The sequence below is a fragment of the Cebus imitator genome, unplaced genomic scaffold, assembly GCF_001604975.1.
Source record: "Cebus imitator isolate Cc_AM_T3 unplaced genomic scaffold, Cebus_imitator-1.0 Scaffold9, whole genome shotgun sequence".
NCBI classification, from domain to species: Eukaryota; Metazoa; Chordata; class Mammalia; order Primates; family Cebidae; genus Cebus; species Cebus imitator.
In genome coordinates, this window is record NW_016107324.1 from 10,771,422 (window position 1) to 10,786,062 (window position 14,641).

Below are 14,641 nucleotides of genomic sequence, written 5' to 3' on the forward strand. Positions count from 1 at the left end.
GTTTCACCATGTTGGCCAGGCTCGTCTCGAGCTCCTGACCTCAAGTGATCCGCCCGCCTCAGCCGCCCAAAGTGTTGGGATTATAGGTGTGAGCCACTGTCCTCAGCCTCTATCACTTTTTTATTTTTTTTGAAACAGGGTCTCACTCTGTCACCCAGGCTGGAGTGCAGTGGTGCAAACTCCTGGTTCAAGTGATTCTCATGCCTCAGCCTTCTGAGTAGTGGCTGGGATTCTGTAATCCCAGAATTACAGCATCTGTAATTCTGTGCACCACCAAACCCGGCTAATTTTTGTATTTTTTTAGAGAAAGGGTTTTGCCATGTTGGCCGAGCTGGTCTCAAACTCCCAGCCTCAAGTGATTCTCCTGCCTTGGCCTCCCAAAGTGCTAGGATTACAGGCATGAGACACCATGCCTGGCCTTTCTATCACCTTTCTGAAAGAGATTTCATGAATAGACCCATAATTTTGTAACACAATAGATGGAGAACATTAAGAGAAATGACAGGTGAATAGAGCAAAAGAGTAGAATGTTTGAAATAGTGTACATGAAGGGGAGTATTCAGTGCTATGCACAGAAGGATGCTTGATAAATGACATCAGGTAATTCAGACACCTTTTTTTATTAAATGTGTAAAAAGTAGTTATTTTACAAGCTCAAAGTCAGACAAATGTTATGAAGGTATAGTTGGTATAATTATAAACTGTATCACCCAAAAACTCAATGAGGACACAATCTATATTACATTCAATATTTGCATATTTACATGATACTGCAAAGTAAATACAAAATGAGCTCACATCATTTTAGTTCAGAACACAGGTGATATAATTTCAAAACAAAGGCAGTTTTTTCAACAAAAAACAAGTCTCCCAAGTACCAATTCACTATTTTGTGGAAAAATACAGCAAGACTAATTATAAGAGTTCCATTCCAGTTTAGTCAGTAAGATACGTTGTTTGTTTTGTGTTTAGAAACAGGGTCTCACTCTGTCATCTGGGCTGGAGTGCAGTGGTGCAATCAGAGCTCACTGCAGCCTTGAACTCCTGGGCTCAAAGAATCCTCCCACCTCAGCCTCCCAAAGCACTGGGATTACAGGTGTGAGCCATCACAGTCTAGTAAGATACGTTTTGTTACTGAAATACAGCTAAAGTTCTGGATTTTAATCACCAAAATAACAGTACTTCTGGTTTACAATTGACCTTAAATAGAGGATACTAATATATATTCATTTTGTCATTTCTTTAACTCTCCAAAACTTAAATAATTCTGAAAGTATTTGTGCCTTGTCATTTGTTCAATAAGTATGATTTCTTTTTATACAGGTCACAAAAGTTCAAGTAACTAAACCAGAATTCTTTATGAATTGCCTGTCTGCTGGGGTTCAATCTTAAGTCTGACTATGTCAAAAGCAGCAGCTCAGAATTTATTTCACAAAATTAATCCCCAGAGTTACTGGGTAGCTTTTAAAGTATTTCACTGCTTATAATACAACTCACTAGAGAGTCTATACTAGTAACTCCTGACATCAAAATTATCTGGGGAGCTTTTTAAAAAATACATGGGATCCACAATCATTAACAACACTAAGAATCAAGAACGTCTGTATTTTTTTTTAACATTCCCAGGTGATAATGCTATGCAGCCTAGTGTGGGATACCCCAACCGACCATGAGGCCTATAGTTCTCAACTTTTCAGGTGCAGTGGAATCACTTTTTGTTTTTTTTAAAAAACAAAAAGCAAATCAAAACAAAGAAAACAGATGTGCTTCAGTAGATTGAGAGTAGTGTGCAGGAAACAGCATTTTAAATAATCACTGCAGTTGGTCCAAAACAAGCCAGAAATACTGTAACACCTTTGTCAGACATCATATCATAACGAGTACATTCAGCAATTTAGGTGACATTGTCTGCAAGCCCTAATGAATCCTGCCCTAGGCAGTTTTAGCAAGTGTTTGAGGGCAACACTCAGCCTTTTTAAATAAAATATATTTATATTCCCAAATATTAGGTCAAAGTCAACTGAATTGTAAGACCATCATTCATTAAAGGAGGCAAACACACTTTCCAACAATTTATACCTTTAAACAAACCAGATCTTAGCCCTCAACTTAAACCTAATGCTTTCTCTATCATTAGCCTGATATGTGATCAGAGGTAGTGATTCCAGCTTACCAAAAATGCATTGTGGATTATAAAACACAAACTTTCATACATCTTTACAGGCTCTGTACAGTCCCTATGTAATAGAGATTGGAAAGCAGGTAGATATTAAATAATACTGTAAAACAGTAAATAATACACTCTTGATTTTAAACAATGAAACCTCCCAAGATTTCCCTCACATAATAAGTTTCTACATATAATACCCAGAAAAAAATTCTAGAAAACACTAAAGGTATCATGCTGCCTCTTTTGTGAAGCTATTTTCTAAGTTTTCATCATCCCTGTAATTATCTATAAAGTGGGTAGTTGGTGTACATCATTCCACTTCAAAATAATTTTTCTTTTTTTTTTTTGAGAGACAAGAGTCTCACTCTATTGCCAGGCTGGAGTGCAGTGGCTTGATCTTGGCTCACTGCAACCTCCACCTCCCAGGTTCAAGTGATTCTCCGGCTTCAGCCTCCCAAGTAGCTAGGATTACAGGTGCACACCACAACGTCCAGCTAATTTTTGTATTTTTAGTAGACACGGGCTTCCCCATGTTGGCCAGGATGGTCTCAATCTCCTGACTTCGTGATCTGCCCGCCTCGGCCTCCCAAAGTGCTGGGATTACAGCCGTGAGTCATAGCGCCTGCCCTCACTTCAAGGATTTTTTTTTTACAAGCACAGAAACTATCCAGTGTATGATAAATGTTACTATAATACTACACTATTATAAATATACAAGCTCTTTTGAGTGTGACAGCTCCACCACCTCCACCAAACTTTAGGAATAGATGTAATCTACTTTGAACCCAAAAGCTACAGAAGCAGTGACAATGATGCTAAGAAGCAGAGAGAGTACATGGTTAGTAGAATCTATCTGGCATCTTGCTCACCTGAACTATACTTAAAGTGCTGTTATTTTCTGTGCATGTACTTTGCCATTATGTTCTTCACAAAGGCTTACCTCTTTCCCATAAGCCACCATGCCCGGTCCACAAACCAAACTATTTTCATGTTCAACAGAAAGAAAGGTAGCAATAAGTTCCTTATTTTTGTTAATTCCTTGTTTCTTATAACAAAGAGTATCACTTCCTCTCACCAAAAAGCTATCGAGCTTCTGATGAAATTCAACTGTTCAAAAGGCTCACCTCTTTTCCAGAGGCAGGTGTGATTAAACAGTTGGCATTTCGTCTTAATTAAGCAATAAAAAGGCAATTACTAAAAATCAGCATTGTATTGCCATAAAGACAAGTCACTTCATAAAGTAAGAACCGGAGAGTTTTAAATCTATATTCATTAAGAAGCTAAAAAACTCATACTAATTTTTAACTACTTAAGAGTTTTGACTGACAATAATCAAACTATTTTCCAGTTTATAAGTGATTCAAGATAGAAATAATACATTTTAAATTAAACACAATTTGAAAAACTTAAATAAAAATATCGAAAACCAAAAGGCATGGAGACACAGTAATGCTGGAATAAGAATTTCAACATTTGACATAATGGCATAAGGCACTACCTCAGCTTCAGTCTACACTTAAGTCATCTTAACCCAAATATGGGAGAGGAGAATTAAACACACACACACAACTTTTCACGTCCTTTTGGCTGGTCTGGCAGTTAACTGCTTTTCTCTTTCAAACTCCTTTTCTCGTTGCTGCTCCCTTTCCAACTCTTCTTTTTGCCTCTTCTGCTGCAGTTTAAGTGCTCTTTTCTGCGTTAAAAAAATTTTTTTAAACCAAGAGAGCAATCAGGGGTTACAGGTATGGCCTAATTTGAAAATAATAGTGCCCTGCTTTGAGGTAATTCATTCACACTAATAAATTTCATCTTGGACACGTAAATTTGGGATAATTTAAGGTCCCTTTGATTGAAAAATATTTGTTGCTCTAAGCTCTTATTAAATGAAAACTGCAGTACACATCCAGAGAATCTAAGCCTATCAGCCCAGCTATTAGTAATGAAGCTGAGAGTGCAGTTCAAAAAAGAACATATTTTAGGCTGCATGCAGGGGCTCATGTTTGTAATCCCAGCACTTAGGGAGGTCGAGGCCAGAGAGCTGCCTGAGCTCAGGAGTTTAAGACCAGCCTTGGCAACACAGTAAGATCCTGTCTCTAACATTTCTTTAAAAATGACATTTTTAAAAAGAAAACAATGTACCATGAGTTAATTATGCTACTACATGTTAGAGTATGAAAGTCAAAAAATGAATACTGGCTGGGCATGGTGGCTCACGCCTGTGATCCCAGCACTTTTGAGAGGCCTAGGCGGGCGGATCACAAGATCAGGAGTTTGAGACCAACCTGGCCAACGTGGTGAAACCCTGTTTCTACTAAAAATACAAAAATTAGCTGGGGGTGATGGCGGGCGCCTGTAATCCCAGCTACTTGGCAGGCTGAGGTAGGAGAATCACTTCAACCCAGGAGGCAGAGGTTGCAGTGAGCCAGGATTGCATAACTACACTCCAGCCTAGGCAGCAAGAGCAAAACTCGGTCTCAAAAAAAAAAAAAAAAAAGAATGCTGGAAAAAAAAAAATTAAACCTCTACTTTTGTAAAGAATGTGAAAGAATTTTCAACTCACTTTTAACTTTGATGTTTTTTCATGAAGCATCAGCATCTCTTTTCTTATATTCACCAACTTGGCATGATAGTGTTTAGCCTCGGCAAACTTAACATGGAATAATAAATGAAAAGTCAAGTTAAAATAGACTAAAATATCAAAATGAATAAAAATGACAATATATAAATGACAGTTCATGCTTTCTAAATTGGTCAAAATTTTTACAGCCTTATCTCCACATTTTAATTCCAAAATAAAGATTTTCTTATATCATTAGCAGGATTTTAAAGACATTTGATTTAATTCAGATTGACAAAGTGTTACTACCCATAAAATAGACATTTATATTAAGACGGGTATAGGCAATATTTTGCTTTAAAAACATATAATTCTAAAATTTCAGGTAAGACTATTTAATAATGCTATCAGTTTCATTTAAGAAAAGTAAAACACTCTCACTGCCTTTACAAGGGAGAGACTGAGCCAGAGTACCTGAAACAGTTTAAGTGAAGAGTCTGCTCATAAGGAAAATTCAAGCTATAGCCACCGAGCCCTGGACAGAGAAGACGGTGGACAATTTTAATCCTATTCCCTGGGCCCTTTAGTCAGTAAGCAGAATGATCTCTGTGAGGACACTTTCCTTCTTGAGGAGTCATAAGTACAGACTTTATAACTTAGCCAACCAGCATAATCTACAATTAAGTCTTACGTCAGGAGAAGATGGGAAGATGATGCAAGCCTAGAGACGTCAGAGAGGAGGAGAAAAGCACACTATTTTCAGACAAGGTTACAGAAAGAGAAGAAAAGAATGAAAAGTCAGTAGAGAGATTCACAGCCTTAATGAAGCTGCTAGCCATTGTCTTATTAGCTCAGAAGTTACAGTCCCTTTTTATATACCCTGGGCCTTCCAGTTTTCAGTTCCTGGGACTTCCAGTTTTCAGTTCGTAGATGATAATCAAAACTACTCCTGACTCAGAGAAAAAAAAAAACAAAGACTCCATCCTGCCCCTTCAGACTAAAACAACAGTATTACATCTGCTTGGTTAATTCATTCAACAAATATTCCTTCTGTTGCAACAGGATCTCAGTAGTGAACATAAAATAGGTCAGTGTAGCTAGCCTTGTCTACCTTCCTCACAAGAAACAAGAACGGCCAGGCAAACAACTCCATATTTACTTCCATGGGCCTCTGTCTAATGCCAGAGAATATGAACTTTGTTTTTGATTGTTATAAATGGAAAACATTAGTAAGCCACCTTTGTCAAAGCGAAGTCCACTTTTTTTTAGGTATGCACAAATGGCTATGGTCATGCAAACCCAGCTTTTTTTTTTTTTTTTTTTTTCAAATGGGGGCTTGCTGTGTTGGCCAGGTTGGTCTTAAATTCCTGGCCTCCCAAAGTGCTGGGATTACTGGCATAAGTCACCATGCCCAGCCCACAAACCAAACTATTTTTACTGTTCAATAGAAAAGAAAGGTAGCAACAAGTTCCTTATTTTTGTTAATTCCTTGTTTCTTACAATAAAGAGTATCACTTCCTCTCATCAAAAAGCTATAGAGCTTCTGATGAAATTCAACTGTTCAGCTATTTATACTGAAAGATATAACTGATCATTCTCAAAGTGTCTACCTCAGCCTATGGCATAAATTTATTATAGCATTATGAATATGCCATAATTAAATAAAATGATAATTTAAGAAACCATGTAATTGATCAAGAGAAATACACTTTCCTTAAACAAACAAAAAAAAGGTACCTCAAAGGTTCTTTACTTTCAGTTCCTTTTTTTTGTTGGTTTTGTTTTTCTTGAGACAGTGTCTCCCTCTATCACCCAGGCTGGAATACAGTGGCACGATCACAGCTCAACGTGGCCTCAACTTCCTGGGCTCAAGTGATCCTTCCACCTAAGATCCTGAAATAGCTGCGACTACAGGCATGTGCCACCACGCCCAGCTATTTTTTTTAATTATTTTTTGTAGAGATGGGGTCTCACTATGTTGCCCAGGCTGGTCTGGAACTACTGGGCTCAAGCAATCCTCCTGCCTCAGCTTCCCAAAGCACTGGGATTACAGGCATGAGCCACTGTGCTTGGTCTCAGTTCTCTTTTCTAAGTCTTCAATTCTGAGCAAATCTATTCCAACTGCACACGTAAGTTCAATTCCCTACTACAAATTCAACATTTGAAAGACAACAATTCAACAAAATAGACCTTCAATCAAGGTTTCTTGTTAAAAAAGACAAATTTTAAACTTAAAGTCATTAAGTTACATCAACTAAATCATACTTACCAGAGCATTAATATCCAACATAGAATGACATTCTTTAAATTTGGAAATCTCTTGTTCCAGTGTGTCTAACAACACAACTTGGTTCTGTCTGAAACAAAAACACACAGCCAAGATAAACTCTACATATTTAAAACTGGTCCATTAAAAGGAATCACGCCAGGCGCGGTGGCTCACGCCTGTAATCCCAGCACTTTGGGAGGCCGAGGCAGGTGGATCACGAGGTCAAGAGATCGAGACCATCCTGGTCAACATGGTGAAACTCCGTCTCTACTAAAAATACAAAAAATCAGCTGGGCATGGTGGCACATGCCTGTAATCCCAGCTACTCAGGAGGCTGAGGCAGGAGAATTGCCTGAACCCAGGAGGCGGANCAGCTGGGCATGGTGGCACATGCCTGTAATCCCAGCTACTCAGGAGGCTGAGGCAGGAGAATTGCCTGAACCCAGGAGGCGGAGGTTGCGGTGAGCTGAGATCGCGCCATTGCACTCCAGCCTGGGCAACAAGAGCGAAACTCCGTCTCAAAAAAATAAATAAATAAATAAAAGGAATCACATTCATCTTGGTTAATGTAACAGTTAGAAATTAAGTAGGAAATGTATTAACTCTCCAAGGTTTATTTAATTTAGAATAATGTCTTTCAAAATAATATTCTAAAGCCACATTCTGGTAACTAAATGTGTCTTTTATTCTTCCTTCAATTTCTAATAACTCAAAATAATCCAATCATTTAAAAGTATTTTAATACTTATTTTTAACAACTCTCTATATTATTTCAAAAAAGAATTTTTTATAGTATTTTGCCCAAGAAAGCCAATTTTGGTCTTAAATATTATATATCTTATATATAATATTTAATTTTATATATCTTAAAATTGCAACATTCCCATAAAGGAAAAGAGGAATAATGGCTTTTCAGATTACAGTAGAGAAAAATGCAGTATCAAAGGATAATAAGTCAAAAGGGATAATTAAGCAGCAAGATGAAAAAAGCATAGGACTAGAAATCATAGCTTTCCCTGGCCAACAGCCAGTTATATGATCTTAGAAATTCAGTTTATTTCTCTGGCCTACACCTCCTCATTTACAAAGGAGATGGTCAGATCGGATAATTTCTAATGTTTCTCATTATAATTTTGATTCAAAACCCACTATGGAATAGAAGTCAACTTCCTTGATATTTCTTTCCACACCAATCAGTGTTAGGATCATAAGTATAAGTGACATTAAAAGGGTCACCTACCTGAATATTTTAAAGAATATTACAAAGAAAAATATATTATTCTCTAGATAGCACAGTTTTATAAGCAAATCACATTTGTAAGCAAATGTGATTTGCTTATAAAACTGTGATTTGTTTATAAAACTGTGCTATCTAGAGAATAATGATAAAAAAAGAAACAGCAAAGAAGAGATTGAGGGCAATTACAACATGTCTACCATCTAGCACTGAGTCTGGCATACCCCACAAGTCATAAATTTGTCTCTTGGCCAGGCATGGTGGTTCATGCCTATAATCCCAGTACTTTGGGAGACCAAGGAGGAAGATTGCTTGAAGCCAGGAATTCAAGACCAGCACGGACAACAAAGCGAGACCCCATCTCTACAAAAACTAAAAAAAAAAAAAAAAAAAAAAAAAAAATTAGCTGGGTATGGTGGCACACACCAGTGGTCCAAACTACTGGGCACCTGAGGCAGAAGGACTGCTTGAGTTAGAGGTTGCAATGAATTATAATGACACCACTGCACTACAGGCTTTGTGACAGAGTGAGACCCCATCTCTACAAATAAAAATAAACAAATAAATTTGTCCCTTTAGCTTGGACTAGAAATCACAGAAAGTGAAATACAGAATGGATGAGCGGAAAACCCACCAAGTCAACCATCCAAGATAAGCAGGACAGCAAAAATAGGTGTTAGAACTAGAAAACAATAGAAAGAGGGGAAAAAAAAATCAATGAAACAAAAAGGTCTCACTATGTTGCCCAGGCTGTTCTTGAACTGCTGGGGTCAAGCAATCCTCCTGCCTCAGCTTCCCAAAGCACTGGGATTACAGGCATGAGCCTCTATGCGAGGTCTCGGTTCCCAATCAAAATTCCAGCAAGTTATTATATAGATAACAACAAACTGTTTTAAAGTTCATACAAAAAGGCAAAGACATAGAAGAGCCAACACAATACTGAAGAACAAAATTGGAAGACTCACAGTACCCAATTTCAAGACTTACTATAAAGCTACAGAAATCTGGCCAGGCACAGTGCCTCACTCCTGTAATCCCAGCACTTTGGGAGCCTGAGACAGGTGATCACCTGAGGCACGTGTTCAAGATCAGCCTGGCCAACAGGGTGAAACCCCATCTCTGCTAAAAACACAAAAATTAGCTGGGCATGGTGGCGCACATCTGTAATCCCAGCTACTTGGGAGGCTGGGGTGCAAGAATCACTTGAACCCGGGAGGTGGAGGCTGCAGTAAGCTGAGGTCATGCCACTGCATTCCAGCCTGGGCAACAGAGTGAGACCTTGTCTCAAAACAATAACAACCAAAATAAGCTACAGAAATCAAGACAGCATAGTACTGGCAAAAGAACAGACATACACATCAATGGAAAAGAACAGAAAACCCTTAAACCTACACAAAAACAATCAACTTTTCTTTGACAAAGGTGCAAAGGCAATGCAGTGGAGAAAGGACAGTCTTTTCAACAAATGATGGCTGGGTACAGTGGCTCATGCCTGTAATCCCAGCACTTTAGGAGGCTAAGGCAGTAGGATCACTACAGCACAGGAATTCAAGACCAGCCAGGGCAACATGGTGAAATTCCATTTCTACAAAAAATATAAAAATTGGCCAGCCATGGTTCCAGCTACTTGGCAGGCTGAGGTGGGAGCCATCACTTGAGCCCAAGAAATCATGGCTACAGTGAGCTCAGACTGCCACTGCACTCCAGCCTAGGCAACACAGTGAGACCCCGTCTCAAACAACAGCAACAAATGGCACTGACGCAACTGGATATCCATGTGCAAAGAAATGAATCTATTAATAGACACAGACCTTACAGCCTCCATAAAAATTAACTCAAAATAGGCCAGGCACAGTGGCTCACGCCTATAATCCCAGCACTTTGGGAGGCCGAGGTGGGTGGATCACGAGATCAAGGGATCGAGACCATCCTGGTCAACATGGTGAAACCCCATCTCTATTAAAAAAAAAAAAAAAAATTAACTCAAAATAAACCATAGGTCTAAATGTAAAATGCAAAACTAGAACTTCTAGAAGAAAACAAAGGAGAAAATCTAAGTGACCTTGGTTTGGTGATGAGTTTTTAGATACAATATCAAAAGCAGAATTCATGAAAGAAAAAACTGATTTATTTATTAAAATTAAAAACTCCTGCTCTGTAAAAGACACTGTAAAGAGAGTAGTAAGACAAACCACAGTCTTGGAGAAAATATTTGCAAAAAATATAAAGGACTCGTATCAAAAATATACAAAGAACTCTTAAAACTCAACAACAAGAAAAACAATCCAATTTTAAAATGAGCAAAAGATCTGAACAGACACCTGTTATCTAACAAAGAGTTTGTCTGATCTTTGTCCCAGGTTTCTGGCACAGAGCTTCTAAAATCCTTGGAATTTTCCAAGTGACAGAAGTGTCTTTGTTATCCGTGAGCTCCTTGGACCACACCTGAGTTTACACTAATAAAGTGACTCATGTTGGGCCCCTAGAGCGTCAAGATGGGAGGCTAATGAAAAATAACAAAGAACATCTAAATAGTAGAGACATTCCAAGTACACAGATTAAAAGACTGAATTTTTGTTGTTGAGATAGAGTCTCACTCTGTCACCCAGGCTAAGGTGCAGCAGCATGACCATAGTTGACTGTGGTTACGAATGCCATGCTGCTGAACACACTGATGTGCTGGCAGCAGGGGTTGGAGGTGGAAGGTGACACATCCTAATCTTACTGGAAGAAGAAACAGAACTTTTGTGTTCAGGAACCTCCCAGGCATTACCCTGTGTGACTCTTTATTTGGCTAGTCCTGATGTGTACTCTTTATAATAAAACTGTAATTTTAATTACAGTTTTTCCTGACCCATAAGTCTGGCCACTCTCAAAGAAGGTTCCAGAGAATGCGGCCAGGCGCAGTAGCGCATGCCTGTAATCTCAGCACTTTGGGAGGCCAAGGTGAGTGGATCACCTGAGGTCAGGATGGCCAACATGGTGAATCCCATCTCTATTAAACATGCAAAAATGAGCTGGGCATGGCGGTGGGCAACTGTAATCCCACCTACTTGGGAGGCTGAGGCAAGAGAATTACTTAAACTCAGGAGATAGAGGTTGTAGCGAGCTGAGACCACGCCATTATACTCCAGCCTGGATGACAAGAGTGAAACTCCATCTCAAAAACAAAAAAGCATAATAACTAGAAATTTATCATATTCAATAGTTAATTCTACTACTACCTGTGTAATCGTTTTCAAACTACTTAACCTCTCTGAGTCTCAGTGTCCTCAATTGTAAATGAGGATAATACTAGATATTTCATAAAATTGGTGTCAGGAGTAACTGAAATATGTTTAAGTGCTGAGCATATAGTACATATAATAACAAACAGTAGCTGATTTTACTATCATCATCAAAATAATCATTGTTGTCTGAGTGCCTAGGAAGATAATCAGGGGCAACAATAAATTTTAGACAATATCATCAATTAAACTCTGCAATTAAACCTTGGTTCCCAGATTCCTGAAAGTAAAAGTATTTTTCAGATACGTCTGCTTGCAGTTTTTAACCTTCCTTCAATCTATCATACCTCATACAACAACAAGGGTTGATTGGCCTCAAAATATAAACTTTATCAAACACTAGGGCTAAAAAAAAAATCTTGGTTGGGATTAGCACAAAACTGAGAAGGTTACCAATTCTGTAACTATAGTGTACATGTAGTCTTAGAATAACCCAGTACCTTTTTTTTTTTTTTTTTTTTTGAGACAGTCTCGCCCTGTCACCTGGGCTGGAGTGCAGTGGTGCAGATGTCAGCTCACTGCAAACGGCCTCCTGAGTTCAAGCGATTCCCCTGCCTCAGCCTCCCAAGTAGCTGGGGCTACAGGTACACACCACCACCCCCAGCTAATTTTTCATATTTTTAGTAGAGACAGGGTTTCACCAGGGTGGTCTCGAACTCCCGACCTCGAATGATCTGCCCCCTCAGCCTCCTAAAGTGCTGGGATTACACTGCACCCTGCCTCAGTACCACTTTATATGCATTTAACACCTTAACACCAAGAATTATAACATTACTTATAATTACAAAATGAGCATAGTTGTTACTCTTCTCCTTTTGCTCTAACAAAGGTCTCTTAAGTAAGTTTTCAAAGGGTAGATCTCAGAGCAGTACCAGTTCATTGCCAGCGTAAAGCTGACCACTACGGAAAGAAATGACAGACAGGCCAACCTGGGCTATCCAGAGAGGGCCCGACCCAGGAGTAGGCAGACGCTCAGTCTGTTGTCTGTGGATGGAAGCTGATAATGCCAGAGTATGCGTTTTGTATACTGATCCCATTCTACGAGTTCTGTTCTATCTTATCCTGTTTTCTTAACATATCCTCCAATCTTTACTTAACTAGTAAGGTCATCTACTAGGAATGAAACAGATCATCTCAAAAAAGATACTTACAGATCTCTGGCAACACATCTGAACCAGCAACTGAAAACAAGTGTGATTTATGGAGGCAATTTTTCAATTCTACTCAGAAACAGGTGTATACCCATCCGAACAATCCCCAATAGGCAATACTTTCATAAAATAATAAAACACCAAACCTAATCACAAAGTCTAGGTAAAATTTAGGAGTATTGCTTAGAAGAAATCAAACAACTGGAAGTATTCATTTCACTTTTTACATTTAGAATACTACGAACTCCTCTATTCCAATCTGCTGTCAATAAAGATATAGACATACTCAATTACAATTGAATGTTAAAAAAATCATGTCTTAACACAGTATACAATCAAATTATGACTATGCCACAGCAGAAATGTGTGTATATCTGGTTTTTTATTAGCTTACGTGAGTTCCTGGAGGGCTTGTTTTGATCTCTGCAGATCTGGCAAATAATGAGAAAGCAATCCTTCTGCCAGTTGTTCCACAGCTTTGTCTTCCACAGTCAAGTCCTCTATTAACCCTTCATCTGGAGAAGTGGCACTTAAACCTGTCCCCAGCAAAAATCAAATTTAGGAAGCTTTTATTTATTTTATTTTATTTTTTTAGGCTAGTCAAGTGAAGCAGTGGGAATAGGGAAGGAACAAAGAAATTTGTAACTGGTTGTGATGAACTGGTTGTAAACACCACTGCACTCTGACCAGCCAGAACCATTTAAATTGACAAAGCTAATAAAAGAAGGTTAGGGAGTAGGAGGTAGAAAAGAAGCCCACAGAGGGGGTCGAGAGCACACACACACTCCACCAACCACAGGTATCCTTCTTTTCTTTTTAAACTTTTACCTCTGAGCTTCCTCTAAAACATCAGCTATAAATGCTCAAAAACTGTTTTTAAGTTACTACTATAAGGTAAAGTCTATGATAAATGAACATTAACATACACAAAATTCTGTGTCTTTATATATTTTTCAGGGCAGAGGATTTATAGTTTTCACTGGATTCTCAAAGGAATCTGAGGGCCAGGGGCAGTGGTTTCACACCTGTAATCCTAGTATTTTGGGAGGTCAAGGCAGGAGAATCACTTGAGCCCAGAATGGCTGGGCATGGTGGCACACACCTGTAGCCCCAGCTATTCAGGAGGCTGAAGTGGGAGGATCACTTAAGCCCAGAAGTTCCTGGCTACAATGAACTATGATCACACCACTGCACTCCACCTTGGGCGGCAGAGCAAGTCACTGTCTCAAAATAATATATAAATATTAAAATAAAATAAAGGCGCCTGAGGCCAAAACGTGAGTCACAGTCACTGAACTAAGGCATTCTTGCTTTCAAAAGTATCAAGAAATCATATAAACAAAAATGCAATGCCTAGAAAAATCTATGTTTTCAATTTTATGGAAACAAAAATATAGGTCAACATTCATTTTACATATAGTTTGACATGTTACTTACACGTAAAAGCGGGGTTGTTGGGTTACTTATTAGGAAGGAGAAGAGGGATTTTCTCAGAATTTCTCCTCTCTTAAGATTCAGCACCTTAATTTACCATGGAAAGTAGTGTATAATCATTGTCTTGTGTATAAACCTAGATCTGACGCTGGGATCAATGCCTCATCACTTTCCTTTGAATAGTAACAGTGTAAACATTGTGCTAGGTATTCGACATGTCTAAGACAAGTAACTACCAATCACCATTCCTACCAAGAAAAATACAATTTCTAAATAGGGTTTAATGGTTTGTAAGATGGAATCATTGATTTATAGTCAGAGACAAAAGGCTGGGCTCGGTGGCTCATGCTGGTAATCCCAACACTTTGGGAGGCCAAGGCGGGCAGATCACAAGGTCAAGAGATCAAGACCATCCTGGCCAACAGTGAAAATACAAAATTTAAAAATACTGAAAATACAAAAATTAGCTGGGCATGGTGACACGCACCTGTAGTCCCAGCTACTCGCAAGACTGAGGCAGGAGAACTGCTTGAACC

The 14,641-nt window shown here is 38.7% G+C and overlaps 1 protein-coding gene across 2 annotated transcripts in view; it reads right to left on the bottom strand.

Moving 5' to 3' along the window:
- Positions 1 to 601: 601 nt before the first annotated feature.
- BLOC1S6 (biogenesis of lysosomal organelles complex 1 subunit 6) overlaps positions 602 to 14,641 on the bottom strand; it is a 17,350-nt gene continuing 3,310 nt past the window's right edge. For both annotated transcript variants that reach the window (XM_017545379.2, XM_017545370.2), the window contains exons 2-5: positions 13,066 to 13,207; positions 6,997 to 7,084; positions 4,731 to 4,817; positions 602 to 3,863 (exon numbers count right to left, since the gene is read on the bottom strand). In XM_017545379.2, the coding sequence (XP_017400868.1) occupies positions 3,744 to 3,863; positions 4,731 to 4,817; positions 6,997 to 7,084; positions 13,066 to 13,207 (437 nt within the window). In that variant the 3' untranslated portion in view covers positions 602 to 3,743. The remainder of the gene's footprint in view (positions 3,864 to 4,730; positions 4,818 to 6,996; positions 7,085 to 13,065; positions 13,208 to 14,641) is intronic.